The sequence below is a fragment of the Mastigoproctus giganteus genome, chromosome 4 (assembly GCF_048544385.1).
Source record: "Mastigoproctus giganteus isolate SK-2022 chromosome 4, ASM4854438v1, whole genome shotgun sequence".
Taxonomy (NCBI): Eukaryota; Metazoa; Arthropoda; class Arachnida; order Uropygi; family Thelyphonidae; genus Mastigoproctus; species Mastigoproctus giganteus.
In genome coordinates, this window is record NC_143578.1 from 70,936,342 (window position 1) to 70,954,521 (window position 18,180).

An 18,180-nucleotide genomic window follows, 5' to 3' on the forward strand; every position below is an offset into this window, starting at 1 on the left:
GGATTCCGGTTATTTGGAACCCATTGGAACTAGTGCATTTCGGCCCGATTAAGCGGCTGCCCCAATTATGCGAAGTTTCACGTAAGTAGTTAAAAATACAGTATCAATCATAATGATTGATTCTCTGTATGATCAAATCACGCTACGAGAGACTCACTACAGTAAAATACCATTCATTATAAGATAAGATATGCAGTAAGTGCCGGTCATTTGGATCATGTTTGTGAATTGAATTTTAATTCTATTAAACAGCCATTCTAAAAAGAGAAAATAGGAGGAATATTATCCACAGGCTATAAAAGTAAAGATATATTAAGCACAAATTTACATTTTATTACCTTACCAATTAAAAAATTAAATGATACATGAAAATCGGAAAAATATTTTCCACAGGTTAGCAAAATAAAAATAAATTTACTCTTACGTGCATAGCTAAATTAATATGTATTGTAATATGTACATACTAACTAGTTGATATTTCTGTTCACTGACATTTGGGGGGGAGGGGAGTTTAAAATTTAAAACAGTAAAAAAGATAAGCAATTAATAACAAAGTACAAGGTATGCACAAATTGCAACTAACATTATATGTGCAAGTGAGATAAGGAGTAACAAGTTAAGAAGCTTAAAAAATTGGAATGAAGAGATTCTGAAAATTTGTTTTTTATATGATTGAAGATTTCAAGGAAGGGGAAACACATTTCATCATAATAACGTAAAAACCCACAGAATTCCAGCTGTCAGTATTATTGCAAATTCAGTAAGATCAAGTTTACTATCCATTTATAATAGATTGCACTAACAGAAAAGCACAATAAACCAGAAACTGCTAATTGTTTTATGGTTGTGACCTTCAGAAATCTGACCAGACCATGTGGTAAGGTTGGAGATAATCATAGGATAATCTCGAGTGCAGCGATCTCCTGCCCCAATTGAACGGCATGTTGTCCAAAATAAACGGCTGCCCCAATGAACCGGTGTCCCAAATAACTGGAATCAATTGTATTTAAAAATGCCTTCCATGAATGCCATCATGGATTTCTACATGGAAGGTATACTCCCACAAACTTACCAACTCTTAATACTGGGCTTAAAAAACCCTGAATACCAATAAACAGATGGATGTAATTTACATCAATCTAGCCAAAGCCTTTGACTTGGTTCCCATTATAGCACTAATGAGCATACTCAGCAACAGCTAAGTGTCCAAAATGTCCAAATTATTTGCTGTATGATTCCTTTCGCCTCAAAGGTGGTACTTGTGCATATGTCCGTTCTGATATTCCCTGTCAGAGACTTGGCAATATGGAATCTCCTCTCTTTGATCTTCTCTGGCTTAAAATCTCTCTACCTCACTGTGTAAAATTCATCTGTTGTCTCTACCGTTCTCCCAACTCCACTAATCACTTGGAGCTCTTTGACTTCCTCTCTTTGCAACTTGACTTTCTCCAGTCCAACTTTCCTAACAGTGAGGTAATTTTCCTTGGTGATTTTAACGTTCACAACTCCAGCTGGCTTCCTTTTTCTAGTCACACAGACCCAGCAGGTCGAGATGCTGAGGCTTTTGCAATTACTAATGACCTAGCTCAGATTGTTCATTTACCTACAAGAATACCGGACAATCCTAATCATACAGCCAATACGCTTGATCTTTTTCTCACAAACAACCCTTCTAAGTACAAGGTTGAAGTGAGAGGTCCTTTAGTTACTTCAGATCACAACTTGGTGATTGTCTCTTCTCCAATGGAACCTTTATCTCATGGCTATTCCCAACCTCGTATTGTTTGGCATTACAAGAATGCAAAATGGGATGACCTGCGAGACTTCTTTTCTTCTTTTCCTTGGTCTGATTACTGTTTCAAAACTTCTGATGTCAATGTTTACTCAGATCGTGTCAGTGAAATTATTCTTGCAGGAATGGAATCCTTTATCCCACACTCCACTTTAAAATCTCGTTCTTTATCTAAACCTTGGTTTTCCAATAAATGTGCTAAGGCTGTCCAAGAGAAGAACGTTGCATATCGTAATTGGCTTGTTTCTAATTCTTCAGTTTCATTTTCTGCCTACACCAAAGCTCGCAACAATTGTAAAGCAGTTATTAATCAGTCCAAACTAGAGTTTGAACAGGCTAAGAGTAGAAAACTTGCTTCTTGCCCTAATGGTAGCCGAGCATTCTGGTCTCTTGCCAAAGCTATTGGCCGCAACTTTTGCCCATCTCTGCTCCCACCTCTGTCCAAACCAGATGGTTCTGTTGTCACTTCAGCCAAGGATAAAGCTGACCTGCTAGCATCCCATTTTTCTTTGAGCTCATGTATTAATGATCTTGGTAAAACACCTCCCACCATTCCTAACACGCTCCATTCAATGCCTCCTGTGGTCTTCCGTCAAAAGGATATCAGAAGGATTTTGATGAATCTTGATGCTAAGAAAGCTCCAGGTCCTGATGGTATTTCTCCACTTGTTCTCAAAACCTGTGCTCCTGAACTTACTCCTATTCTTTGCCGCCTTTTTTCACTTTCTTATTTCAAAGGTGTTTTTCCTTCTGCTTGGAAATTTGCTCATATCCAGCCAGTTCCTAAAAAGGGTGACAAATCCCTCCCATCCAATTATCGTCCCATTGCAATTACTTCTACTCTTCCTAAAGTAATGGAGAAATCAATTAACCGCCAACTCTTAAACTACTTAGAAACCTTCTGTCTGATCAACGATCGCCAGTATGGATTCCGTCAGTGTCGATCCACTGGTGATATTCTGGCTTATGTTACCCATTTATGGAATAATTCAACGGAAAGGTTCGGTGAAACACAAGTAGTTGCTCTTGACATCTCAAAGGCTTTTGATCGTGTTTGGCATAAAGGTCTTCTAAACAAGCTTCCATCTTATGGTTTGCCAACTGTTTTTAGTAATTGGTTATTCAGTTTTCTCTCTGATCGCTCACTGAGGGTGATGGTAGATGGCTCTCTGTCTTCTAACTTCTCCACTAATGCCGGTGTCCCCCAAGGTTCAGTTCTTTCCCCCACTCTTTTCCTCTTGTATATCAATAACCTTCTTCCATTGACTGGAAATCCTATCCATAGTTTTGCTGATGATAGCACATTGCATTCAACTTTCCATTTTGGGAAACCTTGTCCAGCTCAATCAGCTTCAAGTTCTCAAAAATCTGCTGCCAATTCCTTAAATGCCGATCTTCAGGTAATTCTCCAGTGGGGCAAAGACAACTTAGTTGATTTCAACCCTTCTAAAACTCAATCTTGTCTTATATCTCGCAAAAAGGATTCTTCTGCTCCTATGCTTATCTTTAGTGACACTCCGATTTCTAGGCAAAATGATATATCTCTTTTGGGGATTACCCTGACTTCTAATCTCTCTTGGCACAAGCACATTACAAATATTGCTTCCTCTGCATCTAAAAAACTTGGTTTTCTCTTTCGCTCTCGGCGTTACTTTTCTCCCAAACAGCTGCTCACTCTGTATAAATCGCAAATCCGCCCTGCCATGGAATATTGTTCCCACATCTGGGGTGGTGCCCCCAAAACCTCTCTCAGGCTTCTTGATTCCATTCAGAAGAGGGCAGTTAGGTTAATTAATGATTCATCTCTAACAGAGTCTCTCCACTCGCTTTCTCATAGACGCACTGTTTCTGCTGCATGCCTCTTCTACAGATACTTCCATGGGCACTGTTCTTCTGAATTGGCTTCTATAATTCCCTCTCTCTCTTTCAAAACAGTCCAAAAACGTGCCGCCGCCACCAGCCAACATCCATTTACTGTCCAACTTCAAACCCACAGAACCAACTTTTCATCTTCCTCATTTATTCATTCAACTGCCGTTTTCTGGAACAACCTTCCTTCATACGTATTTCCTGAAAATTACAATCTACAGAAGTTCAAGTCCAATATCAACAAATATCTTCTTTCGTCTTCTCAACCTCCAACCCAAGCACGGTACTAAGTACTATAGGTTATAATACCTCTCGTGTTTGGGGTTCTCATAAAAAAAAAAAAAAAAAAAAAAAAAAAAAGTGTGATCATTACGCTCTGAGCAGCTTTATAACTGAAAGAACTGCTGCAGATTTCAGTTCTGGACCTCCCAATTAGCAAATGGTAATTGGAAGGGAAAAATATCAAAATTTACTAACTGTTTGTGTCATCAATATTTTAATAGGATAATGAGATCCTCTGACCAAAAAGATTTTAACATTTTTCTTACTAAAGAAGCATTTGCTAACGAAGTCAAAATACAGTAAACTGTCGAAATAATGGCACCCCAAATAACGGAACATTCAAGCTAATGGCACATTCAGATCAGATGTTTGCATACAGCTCAGAGGTCTTGCAGTGAGGATAAAACAGCAGTTTCCATTGACAACCACCATCTTCTCCCACTCAACCATCCCTTTATCCATAAGAGTAACTTGCCCTTAATCTTTTAACACTGCTTCAATTCGTATAGCAGTCTTTTATGTGTAACAGTATCAAAAGCTTTCCTGAAATCCAAATATATGATGTCAAAATTATTTTTCAAAATTATTGTAACTTCATCATAGTATCCATTCAAATTGGTCAGATAAAACCACCCATAACATATCCATGCTGTGCCTGAAATACAATTTCAATTCTGTCTAGATGGTCCTGCATTACTTCTTTAACCAATGACTCCATTATTTTCCCCAGGAACAAAAATTAAGGTAACAGATCTGTAATTGCTCATGTCACTCTTTGATACACCTTTGTGAACTGGGAATACATTCACACATCTCTAGCCCACAGGGACCTCCCCTGAATCCAATGATGCTCTCACAATTCAGGCTAAGGATTTGCTTACCTCCTTTGCTGTCTCCCTTAATATAATTGGATATATCCCATCTATCCAAGGCACCTTTTTATGTTTAGCTTCAATAATTTCTCTTCCACTCCTCTCATTTATCACAAAATTATTTAGCTACCTGTTAGAGTTTTATAAACTTCTGGCATACCCTTCCCTAAAGAATTCCTCATGTGTGAACGTAGATGCAAAATACTCATTCCATTTGTCAGCAACTTGAGCAGAATCATCAACAGTTAAACCATTGATAAGTGGACTAATGTAATTCATCCCCTTCCTTCTAGTATTTACATAAGTAGAGGTCTGCTGTTTTTCTTTGCATCCTTTGTGAGAGATGCTCATAATCTATCTTAGCTTGCCTAACCCCATTTGTGACTTGATTGTAAACTAATTTATATCTAACTACAGGCTTCTGTATCACCTGATAATTTTTATGCATCCTATGCATTTTTATTCTCTGCTACAAGTCTCATCAGTTCATTTGACATCCATTTAGATCTAAGCCTGGAACAGTATTTCTTAGTTCTGAATATCTGAATCTTGAAAAAGTATTCTGAAATAATGATGATATGTGCAAATAAATTTCCTGTATATGGAAATCTTGTACTAAGGTTGAATGGTTTGCACATTGGATGCAAACCATTCAGCTAACTATTGCTAACTATTCAGCCTTAGTACAAGATCTGGAACTGTCCATCAGAAGATGGATAGTTCCAGAAATTTACGACTCACACGGAATATCTTTTAAAGAAGTGTGTGGTGTAAGTTCAGCCAATGACTCTAAAGCTATGAAGGAATGAAAGGAGGATTGTCTAAAAAACATTTGCTGATACATGACAAGAAATCACCTTCAATGCTGATGAAACTGTACTTTTTTTTTTTTTAACTGGATAAAATGCATACAATTGAAGGTAAGAAATGTATCAGTGAAAAAACTGAAATTTCCCATTAGAAGAATGGATTAACATTCTTCTAGTGGGAAACATATCTCGTACAGAGAAGCTCTCTCTCTTAATCATTGGGAAAGTCCAAATGCCCCAGTGCTTTAAAAGGTTGGAGACATTACAGACTATGTATTGAGCAAACCAAAAGGTTCTGGAATGTTATCAAAAATCTACAAAGGATGGATCAGAGACTTAGATCACAAGATGGGCAGGGGAGCATAGAAAAATTTTGTTGTTTGTGGATAACTGCAGCCCTTATTACCAAATGAATGGCCTACATCCAATTACTATTGAATATGGCCACCTAATATGACATCAGTTCTTGATCCACCTGATCAAGGTGTAATCCAGTGTTTTTTAAGAAAAACTATCAAAAAATGCTATTAAGCAAAATTATGCTGTCTCTAAAGGAAAACACAATGAGAAATCAATGTGCTGTAGGCAATGTATTTATATGTTTGAGCATGGGAGGAAGTTGACGAAAACGTTTTTGCCAACTGATTCAAACATGGTGGATTTATTGCCTTGAATGATGCAGTGAATGTAGCTTTACGTGCTTCTTCCTCTATCAATCATGAAAAATAGTCTAATTATAGTGCAGAAATTCTAGAGGAAGTGCATCATTGCCTAAACTTGGAAAAGGTCTTTTGAAGACTACCGAAGTGAATAAAGGCATTTTGTGTTTCAGGATATGCAAATAAAGGCATATGCATGAATGAAGAGGAACTTATTAAAGACTTAATGGAACCTGAAATTTGTTGCAATTAAGAATGGAACCTACTGTGATTGGGCAAGAGGTTTGTTGAAGGTCGGTCATCAAGAATTAGAATTTGTACCCCCCCCCATCCCAAAGCTTAGCTGTGACAGTGAATTAACTGCTACCATGCTCCTTCGTAATTATCTTAGTTGTTCTACCGCTGAAACAGCACAATTTGACAGATTATTTTAGTCTAAAATCAATTTTCCTGTATGGGGTAATAAGATTAATTTACAAATTAATCTTATTATATCATACAATTATTGCAAAATGTACAATCTCCATTTTTTTGGTTTAATACTGTAAAAAAAATATATATATAATAATATATATACACACACACGGTAAACCCACGCTAATCCAGATTAAGCAAAAATCCGGATTGGTGAAGCAAAAGATTAGAACACAAACTTACAATACAAATAAATGGAAAATTTAATAAATAAAATATAGGTTGTGCTGATGAAAATAAATAAAAAAATAACACTGTAAAGCCTCTACTTAAAAAAACTATAAAAAGACAATATATTCTTCCATCGATAGATAGATAGATAAATGTATTGTATTTTTATACATTTATCTGGTGGTGCTGGCATCGCACTCCAACGCCACTTGATCGTTGCTATGAATACCACTTAAATACAGCTTCTTCCAGCAACACTTCTTTTGGCTTTTTTTTTTGTCTGTATATTTGATACACTGCTTTTATCACTTTTCACATCGAATTTAAAGCAAATGTCTTTATAGATTCTTTTTGTTGGCCAATTCCAAATTCTTCAGCAATTTTTTTTTCCAGGAACACCATTTTCAAGTTGTTCTATCGCTTTGAGCTTGTTAATGATAGTTAAAGTAATGTGTTTTATTTTTATTCCACTTTTCAATTCTTTAGAACCAATAATTATATAAAATATGTTAACTTATGTACATATATATGTATAAAGAAGTAAGCAAACGAAGCGATATAAGCAATAACATCCATCTGACTCAGAGTCAACAACAACAACACTCAAGACAATGTAATGTATGTTCCGTCTCTCTCTCTGCACAGTCAGAGTGACTTATCTGCTGTTCTAAATCCCAAGTGTCTTTCGAAGTACTCAACTGTGAACAGAATTTTTCATATTTCGATCGGTATTATCCGACATCCGGATTAACCGTAACTGGAATAGTGAGGGTTTACTGTATGTATGTGTATACACACACACACACACACACACACACACACACACACACACACACACACACAGGGTGTCTCAAAAATATTGGTACAAACGCTTAGGGGAGGTAGGTAACATCTAAAGGAATGTGACTCGCATAGGAACCCATAACAGGAAACGTCACCGTAAGTCGGTAGACAGCGCTGTTCATTAGTTCGCGAGAAGGAAAATTTCTGGTTTTTACTAATTCAAGCAGTAGTCGTCGCACGAAGAGCATGCATTGATATACAAACTGTGAGCTGGCAGACATGCACCTAGTGTATGGATTAGCAGAGGGCAATGGACGAGCCGCTCAATAAATTTATGGAGAAAGCTTCCCAGACAGACACGTACCGGACCACTGTTTGTTTGCGCATGTGCATCAAAATTTGTGCAATTATGGATCATTTAGAGGTAACAGGAGTAGTGCAGGCAGATCACGTTCGACACGAACTCCCACCATGAAAAAAAAGTGTGTTGAATGCTGTCCAGAATAATCCTACTACCAGCACACATGCCATTGCCCCTGCCTAACGAGCGTCTCGTTGCAGTGTACAGCATGTCTGGCACGACGATTCCTTACACCCCTTTATTCTCCAAAGGGTTCAGTTACTACTCCCCCAAGATCATCCTGCACGTGTGGCTTTTGCGCAGTGGTTTCTCCAAGAAAGTGTTCCAGACTTGAATTTTCCAGCCTATGTTTTGTTCATGGATAAGGCTTATTTCTCTCGGGAAGGCTTATTCAATCAGCACAATGCTCATGTGTGGGCTTACGACAACCCACACGATGTGCGCCCCCATGCGGCACAACGTCGCTTCGCAATAAATGTGTGGGCAGATATGGTCGGTGACTGCTTAGTCGGCCCATACTGTTACCATCCCGCATGAACTCCGCTAAATATCGGATCTTTAATAAACAAGTTCTACCAGGGTTACTTGACGATGTTCCAGAAATTGTGAGACTCAACATTTGGTTTCAACATGACGGGACGCCTACCCATTATGGAAGGTGTGTTCGTGACCATTTGAACAGGTGTTTTGGGCGTCCGTGGATTGGCTGTGGTGGACCCGTTGCCTGGCCCCCACGCTCACCTGACTTATCGAGCCTTGATATCTTTCTGTGGGGGCCCTCAAATCTATCGTGTATGAATCGCCTGTGGAAACGGATTTTTTTTTGGTTTTTAGGAGCATTAGAAACTAAGGCCATATTGCTGCAGGATATGCGGTGGTCATTCCTTGACCTTTGCACATCCTCGTATTTGGTGGTGACGGGCTCAAACCCTGGTCTAATCAAGAAGCATGTGCTATGCACTGGCTACGGAGGCGCCGGTGTGGAGACAGAAATGGATCTCGTGGCGAGACTCGTCTGCACTGCTGCTACTGTCAAAGAAACTCCAGGTGTGTTCGGTGTCCGCCAATCCATGCCGCGTCGGTGTCACGCATGCATCGCATCACATGGTAGAACCTTCGAGCATCTGTTGTAACATCATGAAATGCATCCATCTCATACTCCATTATTAATATTATGTAAAAATGTTTGCCACTAATTACTGTCTTGTGTCATTTCTACTTCTTGTGCCTCTGCTACTACTTTCCTGTGACGTTTCCGGTTATGGGTTCCTATGCGATTCACATTCCTTTAGATGTTACCTACCTCCCCTAAACGTTTGGACCAATATTTTTGAGACACCCTGTATATGATGAATTAGATTATACTATTAGCAGATTATATATTAGTTTCGGAGGATTACATTAAATGTAATCCTACAAAACTTTTCTTTGTTCTTTTGTTGATTTTACAAACTAATTATGTCTTTTTTCATTCCCCTAGGAGGTTGCTATAAAGAGCTTTGCCTGTATAAAATGGTCCTTGTCTCAATACTTATTGATTTCACAAAACATATATTATGGAACAACTAATATATATATAGGCACCTCCGTAGCCAGGTGGAAAGGAGCAGCAGTGCGTAGCTTCTTGATTAGACCGGGGTTCAAGCCCGTCATCACCAAATATGGAGGATGCGGAAAGGTCAGGGAATGACCACCGCATATCCCGGAACAATATGGCCTTAGTTGCTAATGCTCCTAAAAACCAAAATAATAACAACAATATATATATATAGTAATGAAATAATGTTAAAATGTAGAGGCCTTCCTGTCGTTTAAAAACACGAAGCAATCCATGAACTAACCGGCCCCTAGGCAACAATGGTTAAACTCAATAAAAATTATATATAAATAGCCGTCCACGGGAAAAGATACTTTGCAAGGGACTTTGTCGAGGGCTAAACCCCTACAAAATACCAAACCCATGGCTGGCAGAGCTATCAGTTTCTGTTGTCATCTGCCTGTATAACTACGACCTAAAGAAGTCCATAAGTACCCGTAATATGGGTATAATATAAGAAGATAGAAATTATGATAATAATAATAAAATTATAATTATAATAAAATAGAAATTATAATAAAGAAATTAAGAAGCTTATTAATAGTATTTTACAGCATACAGGCTGGATGACATTTAGCCCGACCGCTAGCTGAAACAAAATAGTAAATAAGTAATGCTGAGAACCAAATAATCTGCTAAACATTAGCATTAGTAGAGGCATTTGATGCAAGAAAGCAAGCTTATGCAGCATCAGCCAAAAAAAATAATAAATAATAAATAAATAAAAAATAACCACTTCCACGTCACTCCTCTGTTCATTCGAAATACCTGTTCAGCTGAGCCTTAAACTTATTCAGGCTATCAACCTCCACGACAAGGGATGGAAGTCTGTCCCACCAACCAACCACCCGCTGGCTAAAGGCAAATTTCCTCACGGCTATCCTACATCTGTCTTTCCTCAATTTGAATTTATGCCCTCTCAAGTGATTATTCTGAGCAAGAGGAAGAATCCCATCGGCATTGAGCATGCTCAAACCATTCAAGGCTTTATACACCTCTATCAGATCACCTCGCTGGTGCCTAGTCTCCAGACACTGTAATTTGCAAAACTTAAGCCTTTCTTCGTAAGAGCACCCCTTTGTTCCATTCACCAATCTTGTTGCCCTTCTCTGTACTCGTTCCAGCATCTTTACATCCTTCTTGAAATGAGGCCTCCAGACCTGTATACAGTACTCTAGGTGTGGCCTGACCATTGCCTTATACAATGGAATAATCACCTCCTTATCCCTGCTAGAAAAATTCCTATATATCATCGACAATACACCATGAGCTACTCTTGCAGCCCGTCTGCACTGCTCAGAAAACTTCATATCTGCCTGCACAACCACCCCCAGGTCCCTTTCATTCTCTACCACTGTCAGTGTAGTACCACAGTGTTGATACGTTGCTCTGGGGTTGCTGTTTCCCATATGTAGTACTTTACATTTGTCAATGTTAAACTTCATTTGCCACCTCTCAGCCCATCTGCTCAACCTTTCCAGATCCTGTTGCAGTAGCATAGTGTCAGTAGTGTCCTTGACAACCCTGCCAACCTTCGTATCGTCTGCAAATGTGGACATTAATCTTGATATACCATCATCAATATCATTTATAAATACAGAAAACAATAATGGACCCAATACTGAACCCTGAGGGACTCCACGAATAACATTAGTCCACGATGAGCAGTGTCCATTGATTACCACTCTCTGTCTTCTCCCCCTCAACCACCCCTTTATCCATAGCAGCAATTTGCCTCCAATGCCACGCTGCTCCAATTTGTGCAGCATGCTTCCATGTGCAACAGTATCAAAAGCCTTTCTAAGATCCAAATATATAATATCAAAGTTATTCCCTACATCCAGTTCTTTTGTGACTGCATCATAGTATCCAATCAAATTGGTCAGGCAAGACTTCCCCTTAACAAAACCATGCTGTGTCTGAGCTATAACTGAAGTCTTGTCTAGATGATCCTGCAGTGCTTCTTTAACCAGTGCCTCCATTAATTTTCCGGGAACAGAAGTTAAACTCACAGGTCTATAATTACTTGTGTCGCCCTTTGATCCTCCTTTGTCAATTGGGGTAACATTTGCACATCTCCAGTCCATGGGTACTTCCCCTGAGTCCAAGGAAGCTCTCATAATTATGGCTAAGGGTTTGCTTACTCCCCCCGCCGCCTCCCTCAATACAACTGGACAGATCCAATCCACCCCAGGTGCCTTTCTTGTATTTATCTTCAACAATTTCTCCTCCACTTTACTCTCAGTTATTACAAGATTCTCTAGCTTACTGCCAGAGTTGAATACACCTCTGGCATTCCCCTCGCTGAATAACTCCTCATGTGTGAATGTCGATGCAAAATATTCATTTAGTTTGTTAGCTACCTGAGCAGGATCATCAACAGTTGACCCATCAACATCAAGTGGACCAATCTGATTCATCCCTTTCCTTCTAGAGTTTACATAAGAAAAGAACTCTTTGCTGTTTTTCTTTGCATCCCTTGCCAAAGATTTCTCATAATCTGCCGTCTCCTGCCTAACCTCCTTTGTAACTTGGTTACAGATCAACTTGTATCTATCATAGGCTTCTGTGTCACGTGTTAATTTGTATGTATCCCATGCATTTTTCTTCTCTGCCATATGTCTCATTAGTTTATCTGACATCCACTTAGGCCTAAACCTTGAACAATATTTCTTAGTTGGTATGTAAAGCCTAGTAGCTGCCAAGATAAGTTCTTTGAATGCTTCCCATTTTGAATTTGCTGTTGGTAACATCATCAGTTGGTCCTACTGTATAGAATTTAAATACTGTCTCAGTCCATCATAGTCACCTTTACGAAAGCAATAACCCTTCCCTTTACCCCTAATGGTAGTTACCTCTTTGAGTAAATCCCACTTCAGCACACTGTGATCACTGCCACCTAGTGGTTCATTTACCTGCAGATTCTTAATGCATGAAGAATCACTACTGATAATCAAATCAAGAGTATTACTCCCTCTAGTTGCCTCCCGAACATGCTGATGTAGAAAACAATCAGCCAATAAATTCACAAAAGCCTTGCTAGTGTGTGAGTGACCAGCCCCCAAATTCCAGTCAATATCTGGGAAATTAAAATCCCACATTATAAGATTCTCTGATTTACTGGCCCACTCTATTTCCCTGTACAATTTCTTATTATACTCATCAGAGTCATTAGGCCTATAGCACACTCCTACTCTCAATTTTGATCTCCCAATGCTTATGTCACACCAAACTGACTCGACACTGCTCTGTCCAGCAATGTCGACTGGCTTCACTTCCTTGGATTTTGTGTATTTCTTAACTAATAGCATAACCCCCCCTCCCTTCCTATCCTGTCTATCCCTTCTGTAGACATTGTACTCCCCAAATTCCAGTTCTGCATTCCTTATATCTGTGTGACACCAGGTCTCTGAAATTCCCACAATATCTGCCTTTGATGTTTTGAGCAATACCTCAAATTCATCAAATTTATTTACTAAACTCCTAGCATTGGTGTACACACAAGTATGCATGCACCTGTTCTTTTTCTTAGCTACCCTAACACAACATATGAGTTTACTTGTACCCCAATGATTCCCAGCAGTCTCTGAAATATCCTGCATCTTATTTTCCAGGCTGCTGCTCATTCCAATAGAAGCAGTGCAAGAATCACTTTCACCTCTGCCAGTAGCTAATGTTAATCTATTAGTCCTTGTATCCCCCCAATCTAGCAGTTTTCCGACCCACCTAACACTGCCTCGATTGCATCAGCAAACATTCTTGCACCCTTTCTATTTAAGTGTATCCCATCCCTGTAGAAGCAGTCTCTCCTGTTAACAAGTACAGACCAGGCTGAAAAAAATTCTACCCCTTGAGCCTTGCACAATCTTTCCAGGGCCGAATTGATCGACAGGCCTCTCATCATAAACTCCCTCCTATCATGTCTGGGCAGAATTGCAGACTCTTTCAAATTCAACCCTAATTCACGGCTTTTTTCAACAGTGACCTGTACTTGTTAAGTAATTCCGCCAGTCTCCTACTCTTAATATCATTAGTGCCAACGTGTACAACTATATCACTTTTTCTGCCCTTAAAAGATGATATCCGCTCTACAACGTCATCAACCTTTGCCCCTGGCAGACATACCCTGGTCCTGTTCCACCTATCTAACATAGTAAGCTAAATTAGCTAACAAAAGGAGAATGGAGAGAAGGCTAGTTAAAGTAATAGAAACTATTAAAGTAACTATTACTTTAATTAGCCTTCTCTCTGTTCTCCTTTTGTTAGCTAATTTAGCTTACTACGTTTAGCAGATTATTTGGTTCTCAGCATTACTTATTTACTATTTTGTTTCAGCTATCGATCGGGCTAAATGTCATCCAGCCTGTATGCTGTAAAATTACTATTAATAAGCTATACTTAATTTCTCTATTATAATTTCTATTTTATTATAATTTTAATTTTATTATTATTATAATAATTTCTATCTTATTATATTATACCCATATTACGGGTACTTATGGACTTCTTTAGGTGCTAGTTATACAGGCAGATGACAACAGAAACTGATAGCTCTGCCAGCCATGGGTTTGGTATTTTGTAGCGGTTTAGCCTTCGACAAAGTCCCTTGCAAAGTATCTTTTCCCATGGACGGCTATTTATATATAATTTTTATTGAGTTTAATATTTATGTTTAACCATTGTTGCCTAGGGGCCGGTTAGTTCATGGATTGCTTTGTGTTTTTAAACAACAGGAAGGCCTCTACATTTTAACATTATTTCATTACTGCATAACGACGGGTGTAATGTTCTATCGCAGATGGCATTAATCCGATTGGTTAATATTATCATATAATATCCCTGTTTATACTAAGCAGAATTTAAAGTGGAAATATGTGTACATGGCAACAGCATTTCTTATAAGAATGAAGAAGTAAATCCCTAAAAAAAGAAAAGGCAGATGGTCTGATTCAGAATATAATGTTAGCTTACAAAGTCATTTATTTTGGGAACACAAATTTAGAGCTGCGTGATTTCACCTTTTTTCACATCACAATTTTTAGGAATGCATTATTTATGTAACTTGTAGCATAACCATGTTAAGAACACAACCTACACGCATTAGACTTGTGCTACCTTTCAAGATACAGATTGTATTTCATTACATTGCTGGTTATTGCCCTAAGATACATTGATTTTTCATTGAACTTTCCATTATAAGGAGAGGGGTAGTCACCTTTTGGCTAATCTTTTTCTGACTGTCCAAGAAATTCCTTTGTTTTACGTGCAACTGGGTATTGCACTTACATCAAGATAGCTAAACTTAATAAATAAGTCCACGTACAGTAACGTTTTCATTACCTTTCCATACGTAGAAAATCAATATTTAATAATATTTAAATAATATTTAAATTAACTGCTCATGGTAAAAGCTCTTGATAAAGCTAGCTTTATATTTACCTTTCTGAGAACCACCAACCAGAGTCTTTTGCTTTACTCCTTTTAAGACTTCTAGTGCGCATGAAGCAACATAGGCAATTTCTGGTCCAAATCTGAAAGACTATTATTGAAATAATGAAAACTGTAATTCTTTGCAGTTTCAACAATTACTATTTGTATCAGCAATTTTTTTAAACTGAAAAACAGCATTATAAATTTTCAATTATAGAGTACACAAAAACAGTACTAATTCCTCATTTATAAGTAAATAAAATGAATAATGATAATGAAACAAGATCTTCAAGAGCTTTACTCCATAATTGATATTTCAGGCAATGCTTTGGTTCTTCCAAATCTAACCTTTTGGTACCATAAAGGATCAATCTACATTAATTATTTTAATATAGGAAAAGCTATATGGCCTATGAAATAAATTACAAAATTGACAACTATTTTGTCCCGTGTATGTTTTGGCCAACAGATTCCAAATGCCATGAATAAACATGTTAAGACCATGTTTACGCTTGTCGAACAACAAAAATAAAAAATTCCCTTAACTATGAGTTACCCAGAAAAACAATATTTTTCAAAAAATACCATCAGAGAAATGCTAATTTGTTATTTGTTTAAAATATGAATTCATAACCTGCTTCAAGACTTGCTGGTTTCTCATGAAATAGTGGGTAGTTTCAATCAATTTGAAAAGTTTCAATTAACAAATTGTTGATAATACATATATCCCACTTCAGCATACTGTGATCACTGCCACCTAGTGGTTCCTTTATCTGCAGATTCCTTCATTAATTTTAATTTATTCTAAAAGTCTGTAAGAAGTTTATATTATTTTAATATATATATATATATATATATATATATATATTTCACAAGGATTATCTAGTTGTTTGCTACCTTGGATTGCTTTATATATCTAACTAACTCAGTATTTATATTTTGCTGACTCTTCAATCCTTATTGTTGACTGGATTAAATCACTTCTGAATTTCTTATGGAATTTTTCTCATTATCTTCCTTACTAGGTCAGTAATCCCTTCCCCCCCCCTTTTTTTGGCATCTTTTGATTGGTAATTATTATGTTTCATATTGCATTTATTATTTTATATTTTTAAGTCTTTATGTCTACATGCTTTTTATAGATTGTCAACTGACAAATAACATACTACGGGGCAGAATAGTATAAATTTGATCATGGGGGCTCATGCTCTGTATAGCTCCTCGAACCTTCCCCAAATTTAGACATTCACATTTAACACACACCACACAGAGCAAACCAGCATCTAAATGCTTCCAGCCTGAATAATGTTGAATTTACAACTTCCTATTCTGATCACCCTTATTCCTATTTAAAATTTAGTAAATGCTCCAACAAACTTTGTCTTACGTGCCCCTATATGCATTTGCAGCATGATACCAATAATTCAGATGAACCTATTTTCTGCAAATGCAGCAATGCAGTTTACATTATTACATGCCTTACCTGTTACATGAAATATGTAGGTCAAACTAGAAATAAACTGCACCTTAGACTCAACCTACACAGATCAGATATCAAGAAATACAGTAACCACAATAACTGTAGTAAATCTGAACAGGATTTTGAATACAGTCATTCTGCTATAAACGAATTTTCGGACGTGAATTTGCTTCAAAGCAACTGATATATTAGGAAACAATGTGAGTATAACACGATTTTCGCATTGCCTCAAGCGCGATTTCATCTGCGAGTAACACCAGGTGAACATTAAAACCAGCATTAAGCTGAACATAGCGATCTGAGCAGCTATACATACAAGGTTACAAAAGCTTAAAAAATGTCAAAAGTGTGAGAGCTATATTTCCCATTTAATGAAGTTGTACTAGTCGGAGACAAACTTTTGTCATTCGCTGTATTCATAACATAACAGGTGATATTATAGGCTGACTCACGTTTTCAGGAGCTCATATTTTTCTGTTCGAACAGAAATTTTGTGAGGCGGAATAACGTGAGCACATTTTTGGAGGTCATTACCTAAAACAATAAAAACAATTTGTAGTTCTGGTTTATTTGGTGTTCCTGTTAGTACAATCTAATTATAAATGGGGAGCAAACTTAATCTTAATACATTTGCAATAATACAGATAGCTGGAATTCTGTGGAATTTACGTTATTATGATGAAATGTGTTTCCCCTTCATTAAAATTTTCAATCATATAAAAAACATAAATAAATTTTCAGAATCTTCTCTTCATTCATTTCTATTTTTTAAGCTTTGTACTATTTACTGCGTATCTCACTTGTACAGTTTGTGCGTGCTGTATTCATCGTTATTGATTGTTTCTTTTTTAATGTTTTAAATTTTACAATCCAAAAAAAAAAAAATTAGTGAACAGAAATATCACTAGTATGTATATATTACAGTGCTATATGTACTGTAATATTTATTTATAAACACTGTGAAAGAGAAAATGAGAGAAGGAATGTGTTATAGGCCTAATGACTCAGATGAGTACAATGAACAATTCTGAAGAGAAATAGAGTAGGTCAGTAAATCAGAATGTCTTGTAAGGGGGGATTTTAACTTTCCTGATATTGACTGTAACTTGTAGTTTGGTCATTCGCATGCTAGCAAGACTTTTGTGGATTTATTGGAGGGTTGTTTTCTACAGCAACATGTTCAAGGTGCAACCAAAGGGAGTAATACTCTTGGTCTCATTATCGGCAGTGATTATTTGTGCATTAAGAATCTGAAGAAAAAGGAACCACTCGGTGACAGTGATCACAGTGTACTGATGTGGGATTTACTTAAAGATGTAACTACCATCAAGGGTAAAGGGAAGGGTTTTTGTTAAGGTGACTGCAGTGAATTTAAAAACTGTCTCAGACAGTTTTTAAATTCTATACAGTGGGATCAACTGATGTTGTTAAAAAGAGAAAATTCTAAATGGGAAGCCTTCACAAGGAATTAACCTTCTAAGCTAGTAGGCTTTTCATAACAACCAAGAAATACTGTTCAAGATTTAGACTAAAATGGAGGTCAGATGAACTAATGAGACTCATAGCAGAGAAGAAAAATGCATGGGAAGCATAAGCATTAT

General features: G+C 37.4%; 1 protein-coding gene across 1 annotated transcript in view; it reads right to left on the reverse strand.

Annotated features, from left to right (window-relative positions):
• LOC150086824 (F-box DNA helicase 1-like) overlaps positions 1–18,180 on the reverse strand; it is a 501,907-nt gene that overhangs the window by 102,646 nt on the left and 381,081 nt on the right. Inside the window, exon 13 of the mRNA XM_090371598.1 lies at positions 15,109–15,208. Within this exon, the coding sequence (XP_090227724.1) occupies positions 15,109–15,208 (100 nt within the window). The remainder of the gene's footprint in view (positions 1–15,108; positions 15,209–18,180) is intronic.